Genomic DNA, 26,959 nt, shown 5'->3' with positions numbered 1-26,959 from the left:
TGTATAAGAGAAAACAGCCTGATGTTGTTTGAGAGCTGATAAATGCAGTTTAACCGAGACTGGCCACCTGCCAGCCAGACGCCACTGACGCTGCACAAACCAGAGCTAAGAGGAGGCCCCAACTTTCCAAGCTGACCTTCCATAGCTGCTGCTAAATGCTCTGTCGGTTTGTTGGACCTGAACTGAGAAGGAGATTCTGTGAGCGGCTGCTTTCACCGCCAGCCTCTAGTAGGAAACAAACCCCTGACCAAGGGCTGCAGCTTGTTCAAGACCAGAGCTGAGGCCACCCACATTCTAAACTAACGATGTCTGGGCAGAAACAATAGCTTAGGAAGATCAGCTCACGTTTTTTTAATTATGTATTTTCATGGTATTTTGGTATTATTTGATGCTTAGAGCCATTCCAAATAAACAGGCCTTAGAGCAGATTTTTCTTTCTACATAACATAGCCTCAAAACGTTCTAAAATGTCTAATTTTCTTAAAGCTAATGGCAGCTAGACTAAATGTGGCTAAAGCTACAGCATTCTAAGTATAGCTTTTCCCTGTTTGTGCAGTCAGCCATAGAAAATGGCTAACTAATGTTATGTACAGTGCTTTATCCTGCCATTCTGGTATTTTAAAAGGTAAAATTATTGATAACTGTGGTAACTGATGAATAGATTAAGAATCGGTTCTCCAAATGGTTATTCATTTCTAATTCTGTAAAGAAAATTCATTACTTTCTTAAAGTTTTGTCTTTGCATTATGAAGTGGTATTTGAAATACATGCCAAGCGTCAGTTGGTGCAAACGTCTCGTGAATGAGCCTGGTTTCTCAGCATTTATAATTCATAATGAACTATGACATCATTGCATCAGTCTATTGATTTCTATCTTACCTATTCTTTTGTATTTTTACTGTTTTGCTAGTTTCATCATTCTAAGTGTTACTTGCATAACAAGTTTGTTGATTAAAGTGCTTAACTTTAGGTTGAATTATTTTTATAATAAGCTTCTGTGTTTTGAAGATAAGTGTCTCCAGCAAGATAATGAACGGTATTGTCTTGCTGTTCAAAGAAAACCACTACTGGATTTATGCCGTCGGCTATTATTTTAAAACTTTAGCCTTACCAGGAAGGTATTTGGACAACTGACACTGAATTATTTGGCTATTATTTCCCTGATAATCAGATGGTGCCCCCACTTGGTAATTTTGATCTAAATTACAAGTTTTAATAGTAATTTCCCTAAGCAATTGTTTGTAGTAATTGATTACCAAAACCAGACACCAACTGCGGCAGAAGACAGATGTTTGTGGACTACATCCACAAAAATCATTAGGCTTAGAACCATAAGCCTAATGATTCTAACTTTGCTAAAGTTAGAATCATTAGCCTTATGAGATAACAAATTAATGTTCACAAAATTTAAGTTTTAATTGAAGACTTATTCCTCTGTGAAATAAAATCCCCTTGGGAAATTCATGTTTAATCATGTGTAATAAAGACATTGTGGAATCATACATAAACAGTTTAATATCTCCTAAATGTTGGTGCTGTGTTATGAATTTCTTCCACAGCAGAACTGAACATCAGCCCTTTGTATAAATAACCGGTTTAATCTCTCCACCCGTTCTGTCCTGGTTTGGTCAGAATTTGTATCACTAATGTCAGAGTACTACTGTGTGGGAAAACTAAGTATTTAGTTTATGTCTTTTACACAAAATCTATTTGTGCCTTAACTGCAACAAAACCTCTTTTTTCAGCTTCTTTGTGTCACCTTGCTATTTTGGTGTTCTACGTAAATGCACTGACTTCATCCCAATATACAATCAACATGAACTGTATATGTGTGTGTGCGATATAAGCATCACAAACACACCTTGTTTATGAGTCAGAACTTGGATGTTTCACAAAATCAGCTTAATTTCCTAGCAGTTGGATTGGCCCAAGATGCACTTTTAGGTAAAATAACATATGTGGCAAGATGACAGACTACAAAAAGAACTACACAATACTGCTATGCCATTTTTAGTTGGGTTTGCAGGTAACTGCTCTGACAAGTGGAGTTTTGATCAGCAGAGGGGCTTGAAAAATGTAACGGCAGGTTAATTTATTTCAGCACATGTGTGGGGTTAGCATGACTCATTTTTAACATATTGGTAATCTGGCATAATTGTGGTATCACGGGGTAGTTTGGCTTGTTGTTGCAGCACTTGTATCTGGCAGTACTTGGCAGAATGGAGATATAAATACACTGTACAATTCAAAGCTTCTTAATTGGATTGACTGCAACCCACTAAAGATGACATTTTTTTTTTTTTATCTTTAGAGTAAAAGATGCAGTTTGTGCTGTAAAAGTTCTTGTGTTTTCAGAGCCATGCTTAACGTGAACATAGCTCATCTGTATAGCTGTCAAAGGGCGTACGTGCACATGAAATAAGCAGGTGGGTGGAAACATAGTCTTGGAACAACAGAGCAGCAATCCTCAGATGCTGGGCAAATAGATTTCATTACTGTTTACCCATACCAAGAAACCACCAGTGTGTTGACTCCCGTGGTGATCTTAGAGATGAGGCACGAAGAGAAAATCCATTGGTTCTCAGATTTACAAGTTCCATTTGGTATGGCTTCTGCTTCTTATTGTCATGATTCAGATGTTGTTTTCTAAGCTGGATGTACAGAAAAACTGCACAGTGAAAATGTTTTCCCTTTAACTTTGGAGGCTTGTAAGCCATGATAGTATTGTATGTTTTGGATATTAATGCTTTTTGTAGGTAATGTGGAGTTTTTGTGTGCTTTGAGGATACAGGCAGGTTCTGTTTAAGACCTACAGAAGGAGGAAGACCCAGTTAAATATTGTTGTTGAAAAGGTGTTCGAAGAAAAATATCTATTTTCTCAGTTATCCTGGTGCACTTTTTGCCCCATTCCTAGAGTTGTAAACGCCATCTGTCTCTCAGAGGCCAACCATCAAAACAAGCTAAAAGCGAAGGTGTTTCAGAGCACTCTACGGACATGAGCGTTTACTTTTACTGGTGGAAGTTAAAATGTTTCATGAAAATGTTTTTATCCACAGCATTTGTTTGCATCATGAAAAATAAGAATGTATATTGAGTTCATAAGATTTTGGCAAGACGTACTTTAGATTTAAAAAAAAAAACAAAAAAAAACGTTTTTACAATTTTTTCAAGTTTGACTCCCCAAAACTTCACAAGTAAAGTTGCCCCAAAGCTTAAACAGCTCTATTTCCACGTATTAGCTTAACATAGCAGCTATTTAGCTCATTGCTTATTAATAGTTGATACTAAAGTTTCTTGTGTTGAACAGAAAAGTCGCATATATTGATTAGCTCAAGTTAGATTTATTTCTTCTTTTTTTTCTTCGTTTGAGCCCACTAGTACTCATTCACCTGCTCCATATTTGATGTGTATGAGTCGTAGAGAACGAGCTGTTACCATGGCCTAATTGTGTAAGGTCTTCCTCGGTCATTTTAGCTGTATTGCTACTTCTTGGCCCCTGCAGTAAAGGATGGACCTGTTGGCAGATGGCCAACGCATAAATAGAGATGCGACTCCAAATCCCAGATGGGAGAAAAGAAAACTCTCGCTCAGCCTTGCCCGGGGCTTTTGGCTGTCACTGAAAGTCAAAGCAGAATCCTGGAGAACGTTCTGCCCGACTACACAGAGCTGCATTAATTCAGCACAGCCAGTGTGGATCAATTAGTAACAGTCTGATTTTACCATTGATGACGTTCTTTTACTGCCGTTTACTGGCAGAAAAATGTCTGTCATTTTAAATGTCTAACGTTATTGTCTTATGTCTTATGTTATTATTTTTGGCTTAATGTGTTGTCTTAGATTTAACTGTAATATGACTGTATGGGGGAAAAAAATCTAATCTTTTGATAACCCTTTCCTCAAGTATTCACGCAGTGCTCTCTTTTGTTCAGTAGCCACAAAAGAAAGGTCAGGGCGAAAATGTATGAATAAAATCTATGTGTAATTGACTTTGTTGAAACCAATCATGCATTGTAATTGGGCAACACAATTCTGTAGAAAACCTTGCATAATTGATTCAGAATCTAACCCATTCTTTTTGTTTTAATAGATACAAATTGTGATAAAAAGTTTTCTTAAGATGTTTAATTGCTTATTAAACTTTTTGTGGCAGCTTAATCCCACATTTCGCCCTTGAACATTAATGAAATTATATATTTTATTATTTGATATTAAAGATGTTTTGAGCCTTGCAGTGAGCTTAGAGGACGAATGAGTCTCCAGTTTCTACAAACATTGCACATTTTGGCCATAAAAATAATAATAATAATTAAAAAAAAGGTACTAAAATCTTTCTTAGAAAAAAAGATTTTATTGTTGCAGCAGTTAAACTGAAATACAAAGCCAGATGTTAAAACTTGAATCTCAGAAATGTGTAATTACCATCAACAACCATGTTAGCTGTGTTGTCAGTTTGCCAGTCCTCCAACGTTGGTGACTCACTGCTCCTGCTTGGGACGAACAAGATGCTAAGCTGCTACTCAGTGGTGATGACATGTGCAGTTAAAGTGACGTAAGACTCTGTGGCAGTAGTACACATTTCAGAGCTTTTCTGCCCACATTCTTCAGTGATGCCTAGATTGTGCCAGTGAAATATGTCAGATATTGAATGCTTTGTCTTGGCTTCAAAGTGTGCACCACAAAGTTTAAAGACCTGTTTCCTTTCAAAACAACAGTGGCCCGGTGGTCTTGTGATTACTGATGACTGGTGCCACCAAATATTTTTCTCCTTCCTCTGCATGGAAATAAATATCACAGATTCAAATTCATATTATGCTAGGTTCCTCCAAGGTTGTTTTTATTTTTTGTGCAGAAAGGTACTGGTCATATTTTTTGCTAAGCTGTTTTCTTGTAACTCTGCCACGAACTCACCATGAATTATCTTGGAGTTTGACTTGTGGACTTTTTTCAGTTTTTTCCCCTAAAACATCGGTCAAGCAATTAACTTTAAGGAAACTGAACTTTCATCAAATTTTGGACTCAGAGTTTGATGAATCTACAAATGCATTTTTCTCCCCATCCATATAGCTAATGTTGGAAACCTATGTTTAGTTTCAGTGACATTAGTTAAAGCTGTATCTGCACCTGTATATAGTACTTGCATTTCCTATCTCATTACCATTTTGAATGAAAAAGTCAAATAATGATTTGTAGTAGTAATTTTATTAGTTGCACTTTTACTTCTTGGTTTTACTGATTAGTGTTACCGTGCACAAAAACTGCAAAACAAAAAATGGAAAATAAAATATTGTTGAATTTAGCAAACTGATTGCAAAAAAAAATCAAGTTCAAGATTACCACTAAAGAAGGGTTTTTTTTATTTCTCATTAGTATTGAACTTCATAGATTTTTGTTCATGAATGTCCTGCACAAAATAGCTTAGTTTGATGGGGTGGAGCTTTTGATATTACCTTTTTGTTTTACCAAAATGCTCATATCTCTGTAGTCGCCACTTTCAACTGTGTTGGTCCATGAATATTTGCCTTAACATGAGGAAACCTTCCTTACAAGTTAAGAAATCTGTTTCCAAACGGTTCATGCTCCGTTTCTAAGGATAAACCTCTGCTAAAGTATCTGCAAAAACTTTGCGATTAATAAAGCCACACTGACATGTTCAATTTTGTGACTGTCAGTGTATTCACAATATGCAATATTTTTTTTTATTTCATTTCATTGTCAAACACTATTCCCTCATCAGCCGATATTAAAGCAGATAAAGCCTCACAGGAGCAGCTGTTTGCCTGTCACCTCCTTACACAATTTACCTGCATGTCATTTAGGCATTAAATTTAGGGTGTTTTGGTGACGTTAAGGAGCTTTTGGCTTTGGCTTTGTTGTCTGAGATCCTAATTCCCCTCACACACCTTCTACTGAGCCTCCATCTCTGAGCTTAAAATGACACTTAAGGCTTTTCTCTGAATGTCATTGTGCTCCCAAGCTGAGGGCTCTTCACATTCTGCACATCCCAGCTCTGCCGGATCCCCCAGTCTGCATGATGAGTGTTTTGCTCCTCTGATACTCCAGCCTCTCTGCAATGCATCCTAAGATGTCTTTTCAAGGGCTTCTGGAGTGCCACTGTGAATAACTTCTTGCTAGGCTAATCCCACTTCAGAGAACATGTCCTTGCAATACACCAGTCCTAATCCTACATTCACAACCTCATGCATGCTCACCTCTCTTGAATCATGCAGTATGTGACTCTGTAAAGGTTATATTGTGATTAAAACAATTGTTTTTGGATACATCACTAGAGTCAATGCTCATGCTTAGCCTCGATGACTATGCTGGACCTCACATATATCAGTGTGATAACATAGTTCCGGGATGTGAGGTTACGTGACTCCATCAAAGCCCAGAAACAAATCCTGTCTTATGAGATGATAGCCACTTCAGTGACACGGGAAATAGCAAGGGAGAACTGACAAGCGTGGGTTGTCAGGGAAGACAGACACTTCCTTGTTGTTTCTTCTATATTTGACTCAACCTGTCGAGACGGGGCATGTGTCGACCTCATATTGTGAGGACTAGACACATTTCACTGCTCCAGGACCTGTCAAGCAAAACATCTGAGGCTAGTTGACCAGAAGATGCACTTTTGAGAACAAGTGAACACCTCTGAGTTCAGTAGCTTTACAGATCTTTTCAGTATGAAGTTATATTCATCTTAGACGAGGTGTGCTGACAATACTGGATGTTCAAGGCTTATAAATTGCAGACTAAACCTACCATGAGCTTCCAGTTATGAAATTTAAACTAAGAGGAGCAACACATTCAACATACTGTGATTAAATTCAGTGGGAAACACTTTTTTTTATATCTGTAAAGTGAAAACTCTTTTCTTTGCACACACTTATGTGTTTTTGTTTATCAGTGTTTAAAATTAAGTGTGAATAATGAGGAATGTCAACAATATAAACAGGAATACCAGGCCAGACCAAACACTCCTACAATGACACAGTAATGTTTTTGTCTATATTCATTTCAGTACTCCTTACTGCATTGAGAAAGTCTTTTACTCATTTCATAGACTTCCACTGTATGCAATTTATTATGTCTGTCCTTTAACCTCTGAGGCCTAAGGTGAACAAACAGCATTACGATGACCAGTGGAAAAACCAGACAGATCATGGATAAAATTCTGGAGAAATACAAAGCAGGGTTCTAAAACAATATTTCAAGCTTTGAGCGTCTAATGTAGCACTGTTGAACTCGACGTCTAAAAATGTAAAGTGTAAGGGACAGCTGGATAACGGCGAAAACACGGACCATCCATTTTTAGAGTGACAGACTGGGCAAGCAGAGTATTAATCACCCAAGTGGCCAAGGAGCCCACGGCAACTCTGGAAAAGTTAAAAAAAAAAAAAAAAACTACAGTTCAAATTAAAAATTGGTTGACAGGACAACTGTCAGACATACCACCAATATGGCATTTATGGAAGAGGGGCAAAAATGTTATTTCTAAAAGAAAGCCATAATAAGTCCTCTTTGTTGTTTTGCAAACCATGTAAGGGATACATCGAAATTTTGCGATATTTCAAATATTGCTATTTGTAGTAATATTGAAGATATAACAGTAAATATTATTCCATTAGGATATGTGACAGAAAATCCTAACAAATCCTGTTTAGTGTTTCATGTCATCCATTTGGTTCTCTTGATTAATTTATATGGTGACCCCATCAATGCAGTCTTATTGGTTTCTGTCTGGTTGCCATTGGAATCACTAACCATCAAAATTAGCAGTCTGTCAATACTGGCAAAGCTGTAAATATGAAAAAAAACAGATGATTACTTCCAATAATGTATAGCTGTTGGGATTAATTACACAATAGGCATAAAAACCTTGCTGTCTATCTATTGATACCTAATGACATAGGGTTGAATCAGAATGATCAAAAGACAAATAAATCAATCTGCTTTTTAATGAAATGAGGAGAAAAAAAAAGATTAAACTCCCCTGGAGATAATTATGCATCAGTACATGAAATATATCAGTATAAGTTTCTGTAATTCTCTGACTTATACTCTGTACAATCTCTAAACTGTATGGCAGAATGTTTTGTCAAATAATAAAAGGGTCTTTATTGAGCTTTACCCGGCCTCTGAGTGTAATTTAATGAATGAAGTGGCTGCGATGTAGAAGCAATACTGCAGGGACGCTACCTTTCATTTAGCTAATTAAGTTTGGGGGCTTTATGAGTGCGAGAGGATTACAAGCTATTAGCTGGTATTTATTTCAAACACTTGTGTGATTTATGGTATTGTTTGGGGCTGTTTAGACTTTCCAAAGCAATTACATGAATCTGCATATATTCCAATTAAAACAGATCTAACTAAAACTCCGCTTTGAAAATTACAATTGCTTTGTCCATCCACGGCGGATGGAAACGGATGGAGATTGTCCTTACTGCGTTTTAGAGTAACCTTCAACCGGCCCCCACTTCCCACCATTAAACACAATGCCTTTACAGGTGAATGAAGTGGAAATCCAATTTGTTGGTCTTTGTGTTTGTGTGCCAGTGGCAGGTGCAGGAGCCGAGGAGGTTAGCACACCGGTGACCCCCTCCCTTTGCAACCCTTTTTTCCTGCTGCTCCCCGGACACAGCACAGTCAATTTGGCTCTCGCTGCAAAAGATACTTCTTGACATACAGCACAATTGATTGCTTTCATTATTGCTCAGTTGAGACATTTGAGGTGCAGCAGAGGAGTAAATCCAGGTAACAGGCCAATACAGGGAATTGATGAGAGCCGTACCATGAAGCACTGAGATGCTTGTTTTTATTCTTTGAAACCTTTATGTTTAACATAACATTGTTATACATAGGGGGTTATTTAAGAGGGAGATAAAACAAGATATGTTATGTCTCTATCAATATCTTTATTGTTTGAAGTTTGTTCCTCATTGAACCACGTGTACGCAGACGTTCTAGTCCTGTCTCAGAATTGCCCATCTATCGAACATTTCAATGGTTTAAGGAAATATTCTGCCTTAGGAAAATAACTCCACAGCGGCAGCCTTCTTCTTATTACCACTGTAGCATACATAATTTGATCACCAGCTAAGCCAGGCAGCCATGAAGTTTTTGGGAAATTCTGTTGCAGGAGTCCCACAGCTGTCACACTGCATGAGTACCACACATTTGCCCCATTATGCCATTTACACAACTGTGACTAAATATGGAAGCAATGTGCTAATATCAACATTACACATGATACTGTGCAATACTTGAAAGTGACTGTGAAGCTGACCTCCAGTAAGTTTTCTTGGACTTGGTTAATGGTTATCAGGACATTTGGGAGCACTCGGAGAATTGATATTTTATTTCCAGATGGTCTCTTGATTTTTATTTTTTTTATATATATGAAGAAACATTGCAAGAGTGACATAATGGGAAAGGCTAACAACCTCACATCATATAGTTTAGATGTTTAAGCTCTGTTTGTTTAATCTCAATACAAATGCACTATTCAGCAGCAACATACTCCAAAGACATGACAAGATTTAATATTCCACATACCTGCTTCATTTAAATCTATATACCATGCAGTTTTCAATGTGGCAGGATGCAAAGGAATATTTGAGCGTAACATTAGTTTTAGATTACTTATTTTGACCAATTTGTGATGATCTGACTTTATCTCTACCACAATATAATTAGATTAACATTAGAATTCATGTTTTTACATTAGAATTGATATGAATGGTTGGATTTTTATCATGAATTTGACATTTCAAATTAATTTGGACTGGTTCCGATTCTACATACATCGGTATTAATTGAACATATTTGTCTTGTAGGTTTCCATGATATTTGTAGGTGATATTTGATATAATTCAGAACTATAAAAAAATAAAAATACTTTTAATTTAAGTGACGGCAAACAGAAATACAATGGACTGCAAAGCTGATAAAACAGGTGGATGTTAATTAAATTTGATAATGGCATAAAACCAACAAAAACCTTTTTTTTTTACTGTCACCGTTATCAGGGGATGTTTAAAGGAATCCACTCTAACTGCCATGTTTTTTTTACTGTTTAGTGTGTCCATCCATTGTAGAAAATCTTTAGAAGAGCCACGTTGTTAAATTGTTACAACTACTGTCGATAAACTGAACCTCTTAGTTGCAAGAGCTTGATTTTATTATCTTTAATGCTTTGATTAAAAAACGCTTACATTTAGAGTAGTAACTGAGTTGCAGAGAACTAATGTTTTAAGGACCTCTGGTTTTGTCACACAGATGGTGTTAAGGAACAGTAAACTTAGTTTACTTACCCACACTACTAATCTACACAACTGTGTTTTTTTCCTCTTTGTTTCATCTTCCATCTTTTCCATCTCTCCTCTTCCATGCTTTTGGTCCCATTTCTAATTTTCAGCAGGTTGATTTAACTGCGTCAAGTGAAGTAATTCCCTTTCTTTCACTTGATTTAGTGGCAAGTCTCCCCTTACCCACACTGATCTCTCGGGGGCCGATGGTTTCTCATGAAAGTGCGACGAGATGAGCTAGCTGTGTTGTCTCTCCTTCAACGGGTTGTGGTGCTCCAGGCTGTTTGAGTGGCCTCTCCATTTGGCTTTCATCCGCATTTGATCCTAGTGGTCAGAGCAAAGAAGAATATGAACTGAAATTTGACAAGCACATCGTGTAAGAAAGTGGTATTATGGCCAAAATGAAATAAAAGTGGCTTGTACTGTTATACCAGTGGTTTTTAAAGTGGTTGTGGTTTTTTGACTTTCTCCAACTTGCACAGAAGAATTTTTGATCTGGCTAGGAAGTGTTTTACTGCATTTGTTTATCGCTGAACTCCTCAGTTACAAAATAACAGATGGCTCTGCAGGCTTTCAGTACCAAGAATATGTTTTCCTCAGTGTTATATTAAGTGGCCATAAAATCACATTTTGTTTTTATTGCTCCACCTGGTAATTAGAAGAAAGCAAATATCTCTGTGCAAATTATTGTCAGATTGTGTCAGAAAGGCATGCTGACAAGAGTTCTGCTTAATAACTGTTTTCATTTTTATTATTTTCACCATACCTGCTTAAGTAAAGACAAATTTAGGTCTGGCAGTAAAATAAATGAAAAGCTTCAGAAAGGTTTATCTAATGTCTTTCTGGATGTGCTGGAGTTAAGTTAGGAAATAAGTTATTTTCCACATTTGAACATTATTGCAAGCCTTCATGTCTGTCAGACTGCATCCCTCCTGATCTGCTTCCTTCTAATTTCTCCATATAACTGGTTTATTCCATTTAGCGTCAGCATAATCAATGGAAGCATCAATGATATTGAAAACTACATTTTTTAACCAGATTCGTTTACAGCAGGTGTGCTCAAATCCAGGCCTTGAGAGCTGCAGTCCTGCAACTTTTAGATGCATCCTTCCTCCAACAGCCTGGGATCAAATGGCTGAATTTCCTCAGCAGCAGTCGTTCAGCTCTGAACAGGCCTGGTTATGATCCATTCATTTGATTCAGGTGTGTTGGAGCAGGGATCCATCTGAAAGTTGCAGGACGGTAGCTCTCGAGGACTGGACATGAGCACCTCTGGTCTACAGAATAGTTAAATAAATAATAAGTTATTTAATTACAACTACAGGTGATGTTAAGATGACCACATGTACCAAATGTGACCACAGCATTAGAGAATAAAATGAAAATAAACCCAGACTCTATCAAACATGATATCAGAGAGAAATATTTTAATTTACTTTTCTTTACTTCATTGCTGTATGTGATGCTTTGAGAAAATGTTGATTTGTTTTACAATCAGAGTGAACATTTTATTTTTGTTTCTGCTATCATAAGGATTATAATAACTTAGGAAAAGCGATGAAAGCCCAAACTTAGAACATTTCCATGTTACATAACACCAAATAAAAAGACTGTTAGGAAAATGTAATCAAGACATTTTCTTTCTATAGTGACTTTCACTGATAAAATCACAAAGTGCTTCACAGAACGCATAAGAAAAGCACATTAATTAAAACCCTGTCTGCACAAATATGGTTTAGCTTACTCTTCTTGTTGACTGTTTTGCTGAGTGTTTTGCTGGACATCAAGTCAACATTTTTCCTCATTCTTTTTCTGGCCATAGCTTACATTTCTGTAAGAAAAATCTGTTTTCCATTGGTCTTAAGTATAAACAAAATTTCAAAGAAATTGATTTGCGTGACTGCTGAACATAGGCACTGGCTTGCTCAGATTAATGGATGGATGAATGGATGGCTTGAATTGTGTGTGAGCCAAAATAATACAAGCATCCCTTTTGAATTAAGTACTAAAATACAAGACTTTGGACCAGGTGTGTTCGTCTTTTTTAAATCATATTATCAATTGTTTTGGTCATTAATGAATAAGCAGGCATTCAGTTGACTTACGGAGTTTGGAAACTGGATTTGTAGAACACAACTAGAAAAATATGACCAAATGATATTTCTTAAATACATGTTGAACTATAAACTCAATTTATATCACTGCTCTGAAGTACACATTGTTTACACATAGTATAAAGTTATCAACTTAGGCTGCAAATGCAAACATGTGCTAAAATGTGTTTTGGATCTCATTGCATAGGAGGCCTGCTTTTTCTTTCTTTAGCTTCTGGTTTGCAAGATTGTTCATGTTTTATCTGGTGCTGCAGCTCAGTGGTTCTGGATGAGTGCATCAAATAACACAGTTTAAAGATAAGAAAATTAGCTTCTGACATCTGGCACGTCCAGTACAACAAAACCCAAGAAAAATGTATTTTTCTGGGTAAAATCCAGTTTCCTTTTATTACCCAACTGATAATAAAAAATGTTGCCATATATAATGGTGTGGAAATTAGAGCTTTCTTTAGATAGGCTGGAGCTTTGAAAATGTTTTCGGAAATGGTGAAAAAACATTCAAATGCAGACAATAACAAACGATTTATCAAGACAAAATGAAAACGGAGACTGAAGTAAATCCTATAAATATATATACACACTATATGCAATTCCTTGAGCTTTTTCATCTCATTATATAAAAACTTTAAAAATTAAACAACTTAAGAATATGCTTCAATACCTTCAACTCCATTTCAATCTCTTGTTTTAATGTGATGTTTAGACCACTATCTTTAACAATCTGTCATGTTGCTTCTTCATTAAAGCAGCAGACAGATGGTTGTATTTAAAACTGTTGACTTTGTCACGATTCTATTCTCCATCTAGCGAGAAGGTACATTTGTTCTAAAATATACGTCATTATTTTAAAAACTCCTTCTGTTTTATTTCACCCTTGTAAGCAATTTACTTTTTTAGTGTTGTCTTGGGTTACAAATTGAACACATTAGTTTCTCTGGTCACATATTTGTATGTTCAAAGATAAGACTGTAAGACATTTCTGAAAAAAATAAAGAAATAAAGAACTACAAAAGTGCCCAACTGATTTAGGATCTCAGAGAGATGAGATCGTTTTTTCCACTTCCTTAAGCTTTCTAAATATATGACCTAGTTACATATTCATGAATCCAAACTGCACCTTTGAGTCCCACACTGCTCAAGGTATGTTTTAGAGGATTAAAAGTCTTTTGCAGCCATAGGCAAATTTAGAAATCATTACAAATTTATTCAGAAGTGACTGAAAGTTCATTTCATTCCATCCCTCCGCATTTAAATCACTGCTGTCATTTAATGCTCTTATCTATGCTTATAACAACACAGTGAAAATATGTGTAATGGAGTTGGGTTCAAGTTCTGTCACCTTGGTTATTTGAACGAGAGTTATTTCACATGGCTATTATTGAGGACAGTTGACCGTTGGCACTCTGTTCTGCTCTCATATACCTCTGTGATACTTGAATTAAATGAACTTAGTTAGATTGATGAAGAACAATTGTCAAAGGTGCTAAATTCCCCTTTTCATTTCGGCTTTGGTATATGCAGCCACTGCAGATGCAAATGAGATCAGCTGGTGTGAATCAGCCATAAACCAAGGCTGCTAGGGTTACTTCGTTCTGCATAGGAAAAAAAAAGAGCATTAAACAATGTTTGTTTTTTAAAATTCTGGATCAGTTTCAATTTTTTTTTTCTCACAAAACAAACTCTGTTTATACATTGCATCAACAACTTCAAATGTAAAATATTTATGAATAGTACATGGCAACTTCCAGGATCTGCTTTAGATATTGTTGATATAAACTCAGTCTGACAGACCACCTCAAGTTGTTCTTGACAGATTTTTATTCTTTAACCAAACTCATAAAAAAACATGTTATCTACCAAAGTTTTTTAATATTATTATTTGATTTCATTTACAAAAGAAAAGTAGCCAGTGCCAGTCTATTGAAAAAAAAAATAATAAATAAAAAAATCTTTAATGATGTGTAATAATTGTTGCTCTCAAGATTTAAAAATTGCACCTAAAGAAATTGATTTGTTGACTGATAGATTATTGTGCATAAGGCTGCCAGAGTCAAGGTCGTATGTTTGTAAACCTGGGAACACCATCCCACCTGTGAAGTGTGGAGGTGGCAACATTAAGATTTGGCCACTTCCATACTTCAGTTTTGCCAGAAGGAACTGGTTTTATTTCATAGATAGATGTCATCATGAAGGAAGAACACTAAGTTAATGTAGATGTCTAAAGACATCAGCTAAGAAGTTAAAGCTCAGTATAAAATGGGTTTCTCCAACGGACAGTAAACCTATCCACACAGCCAAACTGGTAACGAAGTGGCTTAAGGGCATCAAAGTCATTTTTTTAGCATGAGCATCACAAAGTTGATCCTCCTGAAAATTTGTGGGCAGATCTGAAATGTTGTGTGTGCAGGTGAAACAGACTGCCTTCGAACATGACTCGGCTACACCAATTCTGACAGAAGGAATGGTCCAGATTTCCAGCAAACTATTGTGAAAAGCTTGTGGAAGGACACCTAAAACCTTTGACCCAAGTCATACAGTTTAAAGGCCAAATACTGAGGGAATGTATGTTAACTTGTGAACTTGAAAACATTAATAAATAAATCTCTTAAATATTCTTTCTCTCTAAATTGTGACATTTTGCAAATAGAAATAGTTTTGGTAAATCTAAATGACCTAAGCCAAGATAAGTTTGATCCAATTTAGCTTGAAACAGCAAGAAAAAATGTATTTTTATTCAACGTATGGAAACTTCTAGTTCCAACTATAAATGTCATAGATGACATTTTTCTACTTTGATAGGTGAATGAATTGGTATGATCGATTGATTGATATGTTTGTTGTTCTATCACAGTTTGTTGTTGTTTGTTTTTTTTATTATTATTATTATTATTTTGCACAAGATGCTCAACAGTAGGTTGTACTGGGGCTCTGCCAACCCTGCTGGTTTCACAGTTTTTGGTTTGAGCATCACCAGAAAAAAACAAAACTCCCAGGTGATTGTGTAACACAAAGGGCATCTGCCAGGCCATCTTGTCAATTTAGGTTTGTATCAGCTGAACTGAGGGAAAATAGGCAGGACAGAAATTGAGGTGACAAAACCCTGAGATTTCCTTTTGAAGTAGTACACATGGATGAACAGATGCAGGTGCTGAAACTTGGATTAAACATGTTGCATTAAAATTCAATCAAGGCGTCATTTGGTGATTTAGTTCCAAGATAGCACTGTATTTGGATGAAGGTATCCACAAATCAAGCAACACTAAAAAAAGTCAGATGATTCTATGCATTTCATTTTAATCTGCACAGAGGCTATTATGTCTGATTATATGTGCTCGTAAATTAAAGGAATATGTTTTTGTGTTTCTTGTCTTTCCTCTCTTCTTCTAGACATCAATGAATGTGAAAAGGATCCTTGTAAGAATGGGGGAATCTGCACTGATCAGGTTGCTAACTACTCTTGTGAATGCCCAGGGGAGTACATGGGAAGGAATTGTCAATACAGTAAGTGATGTTTTCTTTTCACTTCTTTAGAACTCACTCAGATTACTTTTCAACTGCAAAAATGTGGACGTGGAGCTGGTGATATTTGATTTTCTCTTGCACCTAACACATGTCAAAGAAATGTCACTACATGAACTCAATAGAAGCTTTGTTCGTATACTGAAAATTTCAATCCTGACCTCCTACAAAATGTCATTTTTTCAAAAGTTAAGTTCTCGTAAATCAATCTTAAAATGTGGTTAACTAAAATGTGCTGTGTAATTAAAAGCTAAACATTTGGTTTGTGAATGAAATATATACATGTCCAAATTCTGCTTCTGCAAGAAAACCAAAATCAAACCTTTGAGAACTCAGACAATGTGTTAAAAAATATTTGTTTTTCTTTCCCAGACAGTTTTGTCTGCTCCCACAATCGTGTGCTGCATCACTATCATGTAACCAAAGAAATACCAACCTCCTCCACTCTCCCTCCAGAAACAAATGGCAATGAGATAGAAATACATTTCAGTATTTATCAAACTGATATCTGTATGTTAAAAAATGAGTAATACTTGTGGATAACAATGTTTATGCTGATGTGTGTATATATATATATATATATATATATATATATATATATAACTGAAGTGGCTGATATCAGGAAATCCTACCAATGGCTGGAGAAAGCTGGACTCAAGGACAGCACAGAGGCCCTCATCCTGGCTGCACAGGAACAGGCCCTAAACACCAGAGCAATAGAAGCTCAGATCTACCACACCAGACAAGACCCAAGGTGTAGGTTGTGCAAGGAGGCCTCTGAGACAGTCCAGCACATAACAGCAGGGTGCAAGATGCTGGCAGGGAAAGCGTACATGGAACGACATAACCAAGTGGCGGGCATAGTGTACAGGAACATCTGTGCAGAATATGGACTGGAAGCCCCGAGGTCAAAATGGGGGACACCCCCAAAGGTGGTGGAGAATGACCGAGCTAAGATCCTGTGGGACTTCCAGATCCAGACAGACAAGATGGTAATGGCGAACCAACCGGACATTGTGGTGGTGGATAAAGAACAGAGGAAAGCCGTTGTGGTGGATGTAGCAATACCAAGTGACCACAACATCAGGAAAAAGGAGCATGAGAAACTGGAGAAATACCAGGGCCTCAGAGAGGAACTGGAGAAGGCCTGGAAGGTGAAGACCACAGTGGTGCCTGTGGTCATCGGGGCCCTCGGGGCAGTCCCCCCAACTGGAGCAGTGGCTCAAACAGATCCCAGGAACAACATCAGACATCTCAGTCCAGAAATGTGCAGTTCTAGGCACAGCCAAGATACTGCGCAGAACCCTCAAGCTCCCAGGCCTCTGGTAGAGGACCCGAGCTCAGAGGATGAAAGAGACCACCCGCGGAGGGTGAGAGGGGAATTTTTTATATACACACGTTCCTCTAATGTTTGAGGGACATGACTGCTTTTTTGAGCTAACTTTAAAAAAGTGAAGGACGGGAGCAGAAAACCAGTTTTCACCTGAAATGAATGAAAATACTTTGAGAAGCTTGATTGTGTTAGTGATTAAAATGACATATGAAGTTCCACTGAAGTTTACAGAGGGATTCAGCATTTTACTCTCAAATTAGAGATGAAGTGGGATTATTACAGCTTACTTGGGATTTGTGTTTAAACACATTAGATTTGACATAAAACAATGACCCGAAGGTGAAAACGCGGACTCTCAGCTGTAATTGGATGGAGTTTACACCTTCGGAAGATGAAGTGTACAGGAAGGATATCTCATTTATAAATATCCCAGAGGGCTAATGTAACTGGGTCCGAAAGTCCTTCATTCTCTTGCTAATATAAATCTCAACAACTCTTAATAACCCTGAAGCTAGAAGTCAGTACTGTAAATGTATTCTCTTTGTGCTTCTTTGATTTAAAACTTGGTGCTGCAGGATAGCCAGATTTGTGTTACTCGTCCTTGTTTTTTGTCTGTAATATTCAAATGCTACTTGATGTTGTTAAACAATAATATTCAAAAAGGAGTATCTGCATGTGTTGATAAACTGTCTTTAATCTTTTTTTCCCCCCAAAATCATTTAAACATCTGCTTTGAGGTTGTTTTTTGACAGAAGCATTGCAGAACAATTGCTTTGAGCTCAAAGCAATTGTTCATTATAGTCTTTGCTTTATGTTGGTGTCAACAGCAATAAAGAGTCAGTATAAAATATCATACCCATTTAACTGCCATAGCCACATTAAAACATATTATACTTAAAAATATATTGTTTAACTGCAAGTGTAATCAGTCCAAAATATGTTTTCTTGATCAAATTTTGCTACCAAAGTTTGGTAGCCATTATCTGTTATTTCTAGTCCACATGGCAAGATTTTTATGCTGATTTTTGTCCCGGTTTTCCCGGTTTTCAGACCCAATCTAAAATGTGGGTGTTCCTCCAAGAACAAACAAGAAAATTCCCTGTTGAATGTGACGTTTAGTCAATCACAAAGCAAGGTGACAGAAACACAGAGGGGAATCCAAAATACAGAAGACACAACAACACCAGGAAGACAGTTGTACAAGTCTGATATATTGATTTTTCTCTATTAAATATAGTTCACAAACTATCACCGTTGCTTCTTCCCAGTTGGCCGTGTTTGTGAACTCTGGACACACATTTGGTCTCGAGGGTTTTTGTGAAATTTCCCGTCTTTCATTTGAATGTTTGAATGAAATCAGTTTGCGTGGCTTGTTGCTCCTGCTGTGTGGCTACACACCACACACTATAAGACAAAATCTACTACATTTAAGTTATTTTATTGTTATGTTTGTGGCCTCACAGATTTTGAAAATTGACCATCAATTTTAAATTCACTCCATATGAACCAGCCATCAGCAGCCAAAAATGTATTTTCTAGCTGTTAAAAACTGACCAGCACTACATAATTTAATCACATTTCACTAAATAACTGGTTCATATCAAGGCTATTAAATCAATAAAATCATAAATCCATCCCTGGTGTCACATGGTATGGTCTGTATGGTAGGAAGTCTCTGAAATCAGTAATCAGCAAAGCAGACAAAAGGATTTAAATGTTGTACTTGTTCTTTTTTTATTAGTAAGTTTATTCATTGTGGAGCTGCGTTAAGCTGAAATATTTTGGAAAAACCACTTCAGGACTCTATCCACAGAGAGGAAATAACATCAGCTTTGTTTCATGATTTATTGCAGCCATGTGCAGGATACCATTAACTGGATGACCACTTCACAGAAATGTGTTTATTCACTAGAAAGAAGGTTATTAAAACAAGCCTTGGATAGAGTTCTGGATAGAGTGCACACATCAAATGCACACCATTTGATGTGTGCATTTTTAGGCTCACTGGTCACTTTATTAAGTACTCCTCTTTAATTGCACAACACAAATAGAAAATCAACCAATCGCATGTGAAAAGTAAAATGCATTTAGCCATTTAGATGTTGTGAAGACGATGTACTGAGGTCCAAGCTGAGCAGCTGAATAGGGACCTAAATTACTTTGTCTTAGTTGCCAGTGCCAGATGGCCTGGTCTGAGTAATTTGAAAATTGCAGATCTGCTTATGAATGGTGCAAAATGGAAATAAAATAAAATAAAATAAAAAATCCAGTATGCAGCAGTTGTGTGTATTAAAATGCCTTCTTGACGCCAGCGGTCAAATGAAAGCAGCCAGATTGCCTTCAGATGATAAGGTGGCAACAGTAGCTTTAATAACCACTTGTTGCAACCAATCTGAATGTATAACATGCCAAACCTTGAAGCAAATGGGCTACATCTGCAGAGTACTACGCCAAGTGAAACTCCTTACAGTTTCAAACAGGAAACAAAGGCTACAATTCACACAGACTCACCATGGTCGGACATTACCAGTCATATATAAATAACGTGAAATCTTCTTGGCGGTCAGCATATAGACCAAAAGCTGGTTTATGTAGTGATTTCTTTGTCTCGTTTTCTTCCTACCCAAAGATGGGAACTGATATGTGATTATTTATCATAATTGAGCATGAGGAGGACATGATTGTGAGGGGTTGTCATGTTTCACAATGCTTTTGTGCTCTTAATATGTGTAAGTGAGTGGAGTTAAACGGCTGTTTATATCTGTGTATCTATCTATAAATTGACCAGTCTGGGCAGCTTTTGCTTTTTCTGGTGTTCATAATTTGCTTTTTTTGCCACCAAAAATCAGCGCAAAAGTTCCTTTGTCTTCTTTTTCTTATTTATTTTTATTTATTTATTTTATAAAGGAAGTACTAAAGTAAAATTGCATTAAGGTGTTTAAAAAAAACTTAATTTTGTACCTTTTCTCTAATCAAAATTTGCATTTAGTACTAATAAAATATAAAACACACTGTGTGTAAATCAAATCCCAGATGAATAGATTTAGATACCGTCTGCTGTGCTTTTATATGATAAAGATTTATAACATTGACCTTTTGAGATTCACTCTCAGGCATAGGAATGCTGAGGTGTCAGATAAAATTATACTTGTGAGGAAAATGTATGTAGGTGGAGGGGATCAGATGTGACTGTTTAACAAAGCAGTTTTTCTTTCTGCATATCCAGAAAAAATGTTGTTAATATAACCGATGAAGCATGTTTCCCAGATATGTGAGAGCCAAGGACTGGTTGTGTTCCAACCTTAGGATGTTCCCTTTTTGCATCCAAGAAAAACAAAATGTCATTAAAAAAGCAGGATCTTCTTGTGAGGGCTGTTTGTTTGGTTTATCCTTTCTGGAGAAGATGACTGTTTTAACTGATTGAATATCTGATATATGCATCTGATACAAACACATGTCTTCTTCTCTGATTTGTTCCATAGGCGCACACTGTGTGTGGGCAATGTTTTATGCAAATAATGCATATTTACACTCTATGCTTCTTTGTTGGTGAAGTTGTCACTGTTGCTTGTTGTATTGTGACAGAGATTGGTGTTTTTGTACAGATCTCTGAGCTAATGAAGATGAAAAGTAAAAAGCAGCATCAGGTCTTTTCACTGCCAAGACAAACCACTGCTAGATATGCAAGAAACAAAGTATAATCATCATATAATATTACTAAAATAATCGCTTACAACTGTCCTACATTATCTTGACTCTAATGACTCAATCTAGCATCTAAAGAAAACTGTTTTTTCTATATAATTTCAGGGCATCTTAGACTAATAATCTTAGGGCATTCAACTTTTTTTTCCCCTTTTTTTCTATTTTATCCAAAAAAAAATTCAGTGACTTTCAATTGCCTATCAGATTTGAAAACTTAACAGCACATAAATATATATTCTCCCTTTTCCCCAACCTCACTTGTCACCTGCTGAAGCCCTGCTGTATGGCTGACATCTGTTTCATCTGTTTATCATTCTTTCCCTTATCAACTCTTACTGCCGCATGCTCATTAGTATTGTTATGTTGGCATTAATTTCAGTTGGGTAGTAATTTGCAAGGGTCTAGGCAGAGCTTGTGGGAGATGGATTCAGCTGTCACTGCACGCCAGTGTTGGTGTTAGCGATGTGAGCTACTGCGAGGCTGATATATGCTCAGAGGGCAGCAGGGCAAGGCCCGGGGGCCAGCTGCCTCTGCTGCACTGACGGACGACTGGCAGGCAGCTCGTTAAGACTGGCCCATCATTGCCACAAGGTGAAAAGGAATGTCGCTTTGCAGTGGTGTCTTGTCACAACATCCACATATTATAGCCCATGAGAGCGCTACCAAAGAGGTAAAGCATCTAGGCAAATATTATATTACGGTGACACAGCATAACATGAGTCCAATATGTCAGCCTGTACAGGAAAAAAAAAAAATAAAAAAGACCCTTGTTTTTCACCTGCAGAATTTCAGATTTTTGTTGTTAGCATAGTAAGAACTACCACAGCCAATGAGAGCAAGCCAATTGGAGGCACACACTTACAGTCAATCAAATTGGAAATCCCTACTTAAACTTGTTTCGCGTGGTCCCAAACGTTCCACTATGCAGCACAGTTAAAAAGTCTCTAAACAATTGTTCACATTTTATCACATAGGGCCACAAACATATTTGTTTAGAGTTTTATGTGATGGAACAAAATGAAATAGCACATATAAAGGATCAAGTAACATATGCATATGTAATCCGATTCCTCCAAGTCAAATCTATTGAATCACTGTCAGAAAATTAAATAAATAAAAACATCCTGAATGTCATCATTGGTGTATGAGTTAGAACTCAACCACAAAACTCTAATGGACCAGGTCATGCTTAAAAAGGTGTATTGAAATATGAAGAAGTGATTTTGTTTTGCAACAAGGACTGACTTAACTTTCATTAAAACAATGTTTGAGAATAGTCTATTGCAAAATGCTTGCAAATAATTTTCAGGCAGTTTTTGAAGGACATTATAACTAATTCAAATAATTCTGGATTATCTTTCTATTGAACTGTGGAAAACTTTGAACGGTTTCAAGAACATTAAATTGGAAGAAAAATTGCTTAGGCAGCTCACTTAAGGCCTTTTTGCACTACAGGACGTGGCTGCGGTCGCCCCGTCCCTATTTTACTCTGGCTCTGGTTGTTTGCACCAGCGAGCAGAGATCATCACATTTTTAAAAAATGGTAGGAGTTTATCCTGCAATTGGTGGGTTACCTGTTTGAACCTGTTTGAATCTCTGCTTCATATATCTCAGTTGTTGTGTCCTTGAGCAAGACACTTCAATCTTGCCTGCTGGTGGTGTTCAGACGACCCAGTCATACCCGTTCATGGCAACCTTGCTCCTGTGAGTCCGTCCCAGGGTAGCTGTGGCTGCAATCCAGGAGCTTGCCACCATCACCATATATGAATAGTGTGAAGCACCCTCATTCTCCTGTCCAGCTCCTATAATTGCTCATCAACAAGGATACTGAGGAAAACATTACCTTAGCACTACCTTTTGACTAAATCAATAATAATACTAAAAAAAAATCTCATCTGAGTATCATTTCTGAGCTGGACTTGGGTCTGGTGCAGCTGAACCACTGCTGTGACTGGTATGGCTTTCTCCCACTGAAGCAAGCGATTGGCAGATTAGGAAACCCATAATCTTGCAGACTTGCAGATCATTTGAATTAGACACAGGTTCCCTGATTTAAAATATTTTGGCCAAAGGGTGTTTGTAAATCCAGTCTTCTTTGTGGCACAGAGCATCTCTAGATTAACATCCAGTTTAAGCACAAGTGGTGGCACAATTCAAGTCCTCTTCTATTTGTTCTATAGGCCTTTTTGATAGAGTATACATTCACATTTGAGATTCTAGGATGTGTTTCTCATGCTGCAAAGTTATGCATAAGGTATTTAAGTGATTCATTCTTATTGTCATGGGAGAGAATTATGTTTCTCAGTTTTCGAGTACACTTTTCCTAATTACTAGCAGTCTTGAACCTATGTTGACTTGCAGTTCAAAGCCACTCGTGTAGATCTGGAAACGGGCTGATATATATTGTTACTACAAATGCAATTTTCTGTGAAATAATTTCATGCTCAAATAAATCTATGCACTGTTAGAATTAATACTTCAGTCTTCAAACACACCATTAGGCTTCCCAACTGACAGCCAGCTTGCTCATTATAGTTGAAAAATGGTAGATATATATTTAATGGGGGACAAAATAAATGTAAACTAATTTGTGCTTTATTTTGGCTCTTTAGCATAAAGATGTTTGACATTTAATTGAGGAAATGTATCGTGAGTCAGAATGTATGGGAATTCACATCAGCATATCATTAGTATGATTATTGTGCAGGCTTATTTATGACCAAAGAGCTTTGAAAGATCCTACAAAGATATGAATGTTTTCAAGCCTTTAATTGCAATAGAGATAGAATGTACAAAAATAAAAGCTGCTAACACTCAGACTTTTGAAGAGGTTCAAATTAAGTTGATCTATCTGATGTTGAAAAATCAGCTGGCTCTCAGAGCTCCAGCAGGAAGCCTGTGTATCCACCTACACCAGTCTGGAAGCAGTGAGTCACATAGAATGAACCACTGGAGCAAGATTGATTTGCCATGCTGGAATGCATGAACACATCTCTCAACTCACTGTACACACACACACATCCACACACACACACGCGCACGCATACTCTTATTCTGTTTCCCTATCTTTGCAGGGACTTTTCATTGACTTCCATTTATTTTTACAGTCTAACCCTGGCTGTTACCCTAAACCTAACCTAAACTCAGTTCATACTTTAGTCATGAACCTCACCCATAACCCAAAAACAGTGCCTCTTTTAGGGCCTTAGCTTTGGGCCCCATGAGCAGCAGTACTTGTTGGAAAAATGATCTTACAATGTATCAAATACAGGGCCACACACTATATCCATTTGGATATTCTCTTACTTCTCCTACAGTCTATAGTGGATACTCCCTGGACTCTCTTCAGACATTACTCAGTGTCTCCTAAGACTTCCTGTTGACTAAGACCCTACAGTTTTAGCAGCTGGATAAGTTGTGCTGCGGTTGTTTTCATTGTTCCATTCTTCTCTCACTCTAGACTTTCCTGCATGGTTAAAGCTCTCTTACAGCTCTCTATGCTGCCAGTTTCATTGTCTGCTGGTGTGTGTGTGTGTGTGTGTGTGTGTCTGTTCCCTCTGTGTGTGAGCACAGAGTTTGAAATTCCGTAGGAGTTTTGTTTTAATAGTGAAGGGTCCATCATAGCTTTCCAGTGGCCACCGCTTCAGGCATCCCCTTAAGGCTGCTTTGCATGGACACAGTTCACTTGCAGTTTTCACTTCAGTCTGTTTGTTCCACCTGGGCTCTGACTAAAGTCTGACTATGACATACCTAAACTCTTTTAGGAAACTTTGAAGTCAATTAAGTCTTCTCCTTCTTTGTAGCTTAGTGCAGATTTGTTTAAGTATTGGTAGCCAGAAATACACTAGCAGACAGTAGTCAAATAAGGTAAATATGATATTTAGAGGCAACACAATTCACAAAAACATCTATTACCAAAAAGCAATGTTCTTATGACTTATTATTGATTGCTTGAGACCCATTATTCAGATTTTCGAAGTCAGCAATAATTTGGGCAGCCATGCCATCTACTGCTGATGACCCAGCCTGTTTACGTAAGTCCTAAGTCAGAACAGATGTCCAGCTTTTAGCTCCCAATGCTTCCCCAACCTTCTTGAAGATTATAATTCATTTTCCAGTAAGACTGTTGGTGAACTTTGGGTTTTCATCAGCTGTAACTCATAATCATTGAAATGAACATAAATTAAATCTTCCAATATTGCAATATAAACCTTTAATAATTTACATTGCAATGTTTTGATATGCATGCATCCATTCTTGAACAAAGTTCAGCTGTATAAATTGAACTGAATTAAATTTGTTTTTTTGTTTTTTTTAATGTTTATTTTCATTTTCCTTTCCATAACTTTTAGATGTCAGGGAGAACTAAACGGTACTGAAACGGTGTGAGTACTGCCAATGAACAGGATGTAGGAAAAAAATAAACACCCGAACCCTTCCTCAGGCTGACTGAACTGAATTATTCCACCAACGATAGCCAAAGTATGTGAGCTATTCCAATGGAAAGCACCAGTAGCGTTTATTTGTTGTGGATGCCTTTTACACTTGATTTACCTTAAACATAGTCTACATTTCAGGAGAGAACCAACATTATTGCTGAGAATGCAGCATATAACGTTTTTATTTGAAAACAAAAAATCTCTTCCCAGCTATAATCCTTTGCATTTATGACTACTATTTACATGACTTATGGTCTAATTAAAACTTAAGCATCTGTCACGAATAATATGCCTAAGCCTCCAGTAAAGCTGGGACGCTGTTTATGGCGGGAGCTATTTTGTCAGCTTGAAGAAGCAAAAAGACACCAGGCTTTTCCTTGGCTTAAAATGTGTTGAATGCAAATGCAGTTTATTACCAATTATGGGGTGAAAAAGTAAAATATCTTAAATAAAGCTTTTTTTTTATGATGAGGCACTGAAGGGAACAATTTTATTACAGCAGTTATTTCAGGTTGGAAGATTCTTAACTAAAGTGATGCCTTATATACTTTTATGCCAATGAGCCAAAAGTGTTTGAACCAACACTTCCACCAAAGCTGAAGTATTCCAGTGTTAATAAGAGCTCTTCTCGTATGATGTCTTATTGATGTCTTTAAAGTTATTTTGTAACTTTTAAGATTAAACTGTGTGGTTTGAAAATGGTTTATTTTGGAGGAAGAAACTGTTTAGCGACTGCAAATTTAGAAAATCTTCTATGTTCACGAGGAAAGCAAAAAGAAACGAGAATCTGTTTTCCAAGTGAATAATTTGTTAAATCTTTCAATCTTCTTTGTTAATAATTGTGTAAAGAATGTGCTTGCCTGATTCTGTCTCATACCTACGTGTCTCCAAATTAACCTTACCAAGTTGCCTTTTTTTTTATTTTATTGGAGGCATGTTTAATGAAAAGCACAGCATGTCCAGACAGCCAGGATTAAGGGTGAAAACACAACCGGCTGTTCTCTTACTTAAAGATCCTTGTCTCTTTTCTTTCTCACTTGAATGCTGTGAATGGTTAGATGCTTAACATTGTGCAAATAAAAAAGAAAAGAGTTGGGCAGCCTTAGCCACATTTCCTGTGGAGAAAAAACAATAAGGACTTTGTTCTGGATAGAAAAACAATATGGAGAATCTTTGAAATAGTTTTGTAAAAATGTGAACAGACAACTTTGATTGTTTACAGTTTTGGCTTTTCAGGACTTTGCTATATTTAAAACAATGGGAAATTTCTTGTTTTGAGGTAAACCTACATTTATTATCACAGATAAATAAACAAAGCCCATCTCGTGGATGTCAAAGGCAAAAGCCCGTCATGTAGACGTCGCTAACTCTGTTTTGCTGCTTTCACATATGTGCTGTTTAAGTGAAGTTATCGGTTCAGTTTTGAAGAGCTGGGATTCTACACAAGTATGGGAAAGACTGCTGACTTAACAGTTGCTGAGTATACTTTCACTTAAAGGGAAAGCCACAAATGGTAACTGCTGAAGAAGCTGGCTGCTCAAA

General features: G+C 37.0%; 1 protein-coding gene across 4 annotated transcripts in view; it reads left to right on the top strand.

Annotated features, from left to right (window-relative positions):
- The window catches only part of edil3a (EGF-like repeats and discoidin I-like domains 3a), a 136,421-nt gene that overhangs the window by 48,193 nt on the left and 61,269 nt on the right, over positions 1-26,959 (top strand). For all 4 annotated transcript variants that reach the window (XM_007562314.2, XM_016676703.1, XM_007562333.2 and 1 more), the window contains one exon: positions 15,809-15,922. In XM_007562314.2, the coding sequence (XP_007562376.1) occupies positions 15,809-15,922 (114 nt within the window). The remainder of the gene's footprint in view (positions 1-15,808; positions 15,923-26,959) is intronic.

Source organism: Poecilia formosa, unplaced genomic scaffold, assembly GCF_000485575.1.
Source record: "Poecilia formosa unplaced genomic scaffold, Poecilia_formosa-5.1.2 Scaffold5, whole genome shotgun sequence".
Classification (NCBI taxonomy): Eukaryota; Metazoa; Chordata; class Actinopteri; order Cyprinodontiformes; family Poeciliidae; genus Poecilia; species Poecilia formosa.
Note: the sequence above shows the minus strand (reverse complement) of the source record. Positions and strands in the feature narration are given on the sequence as shown.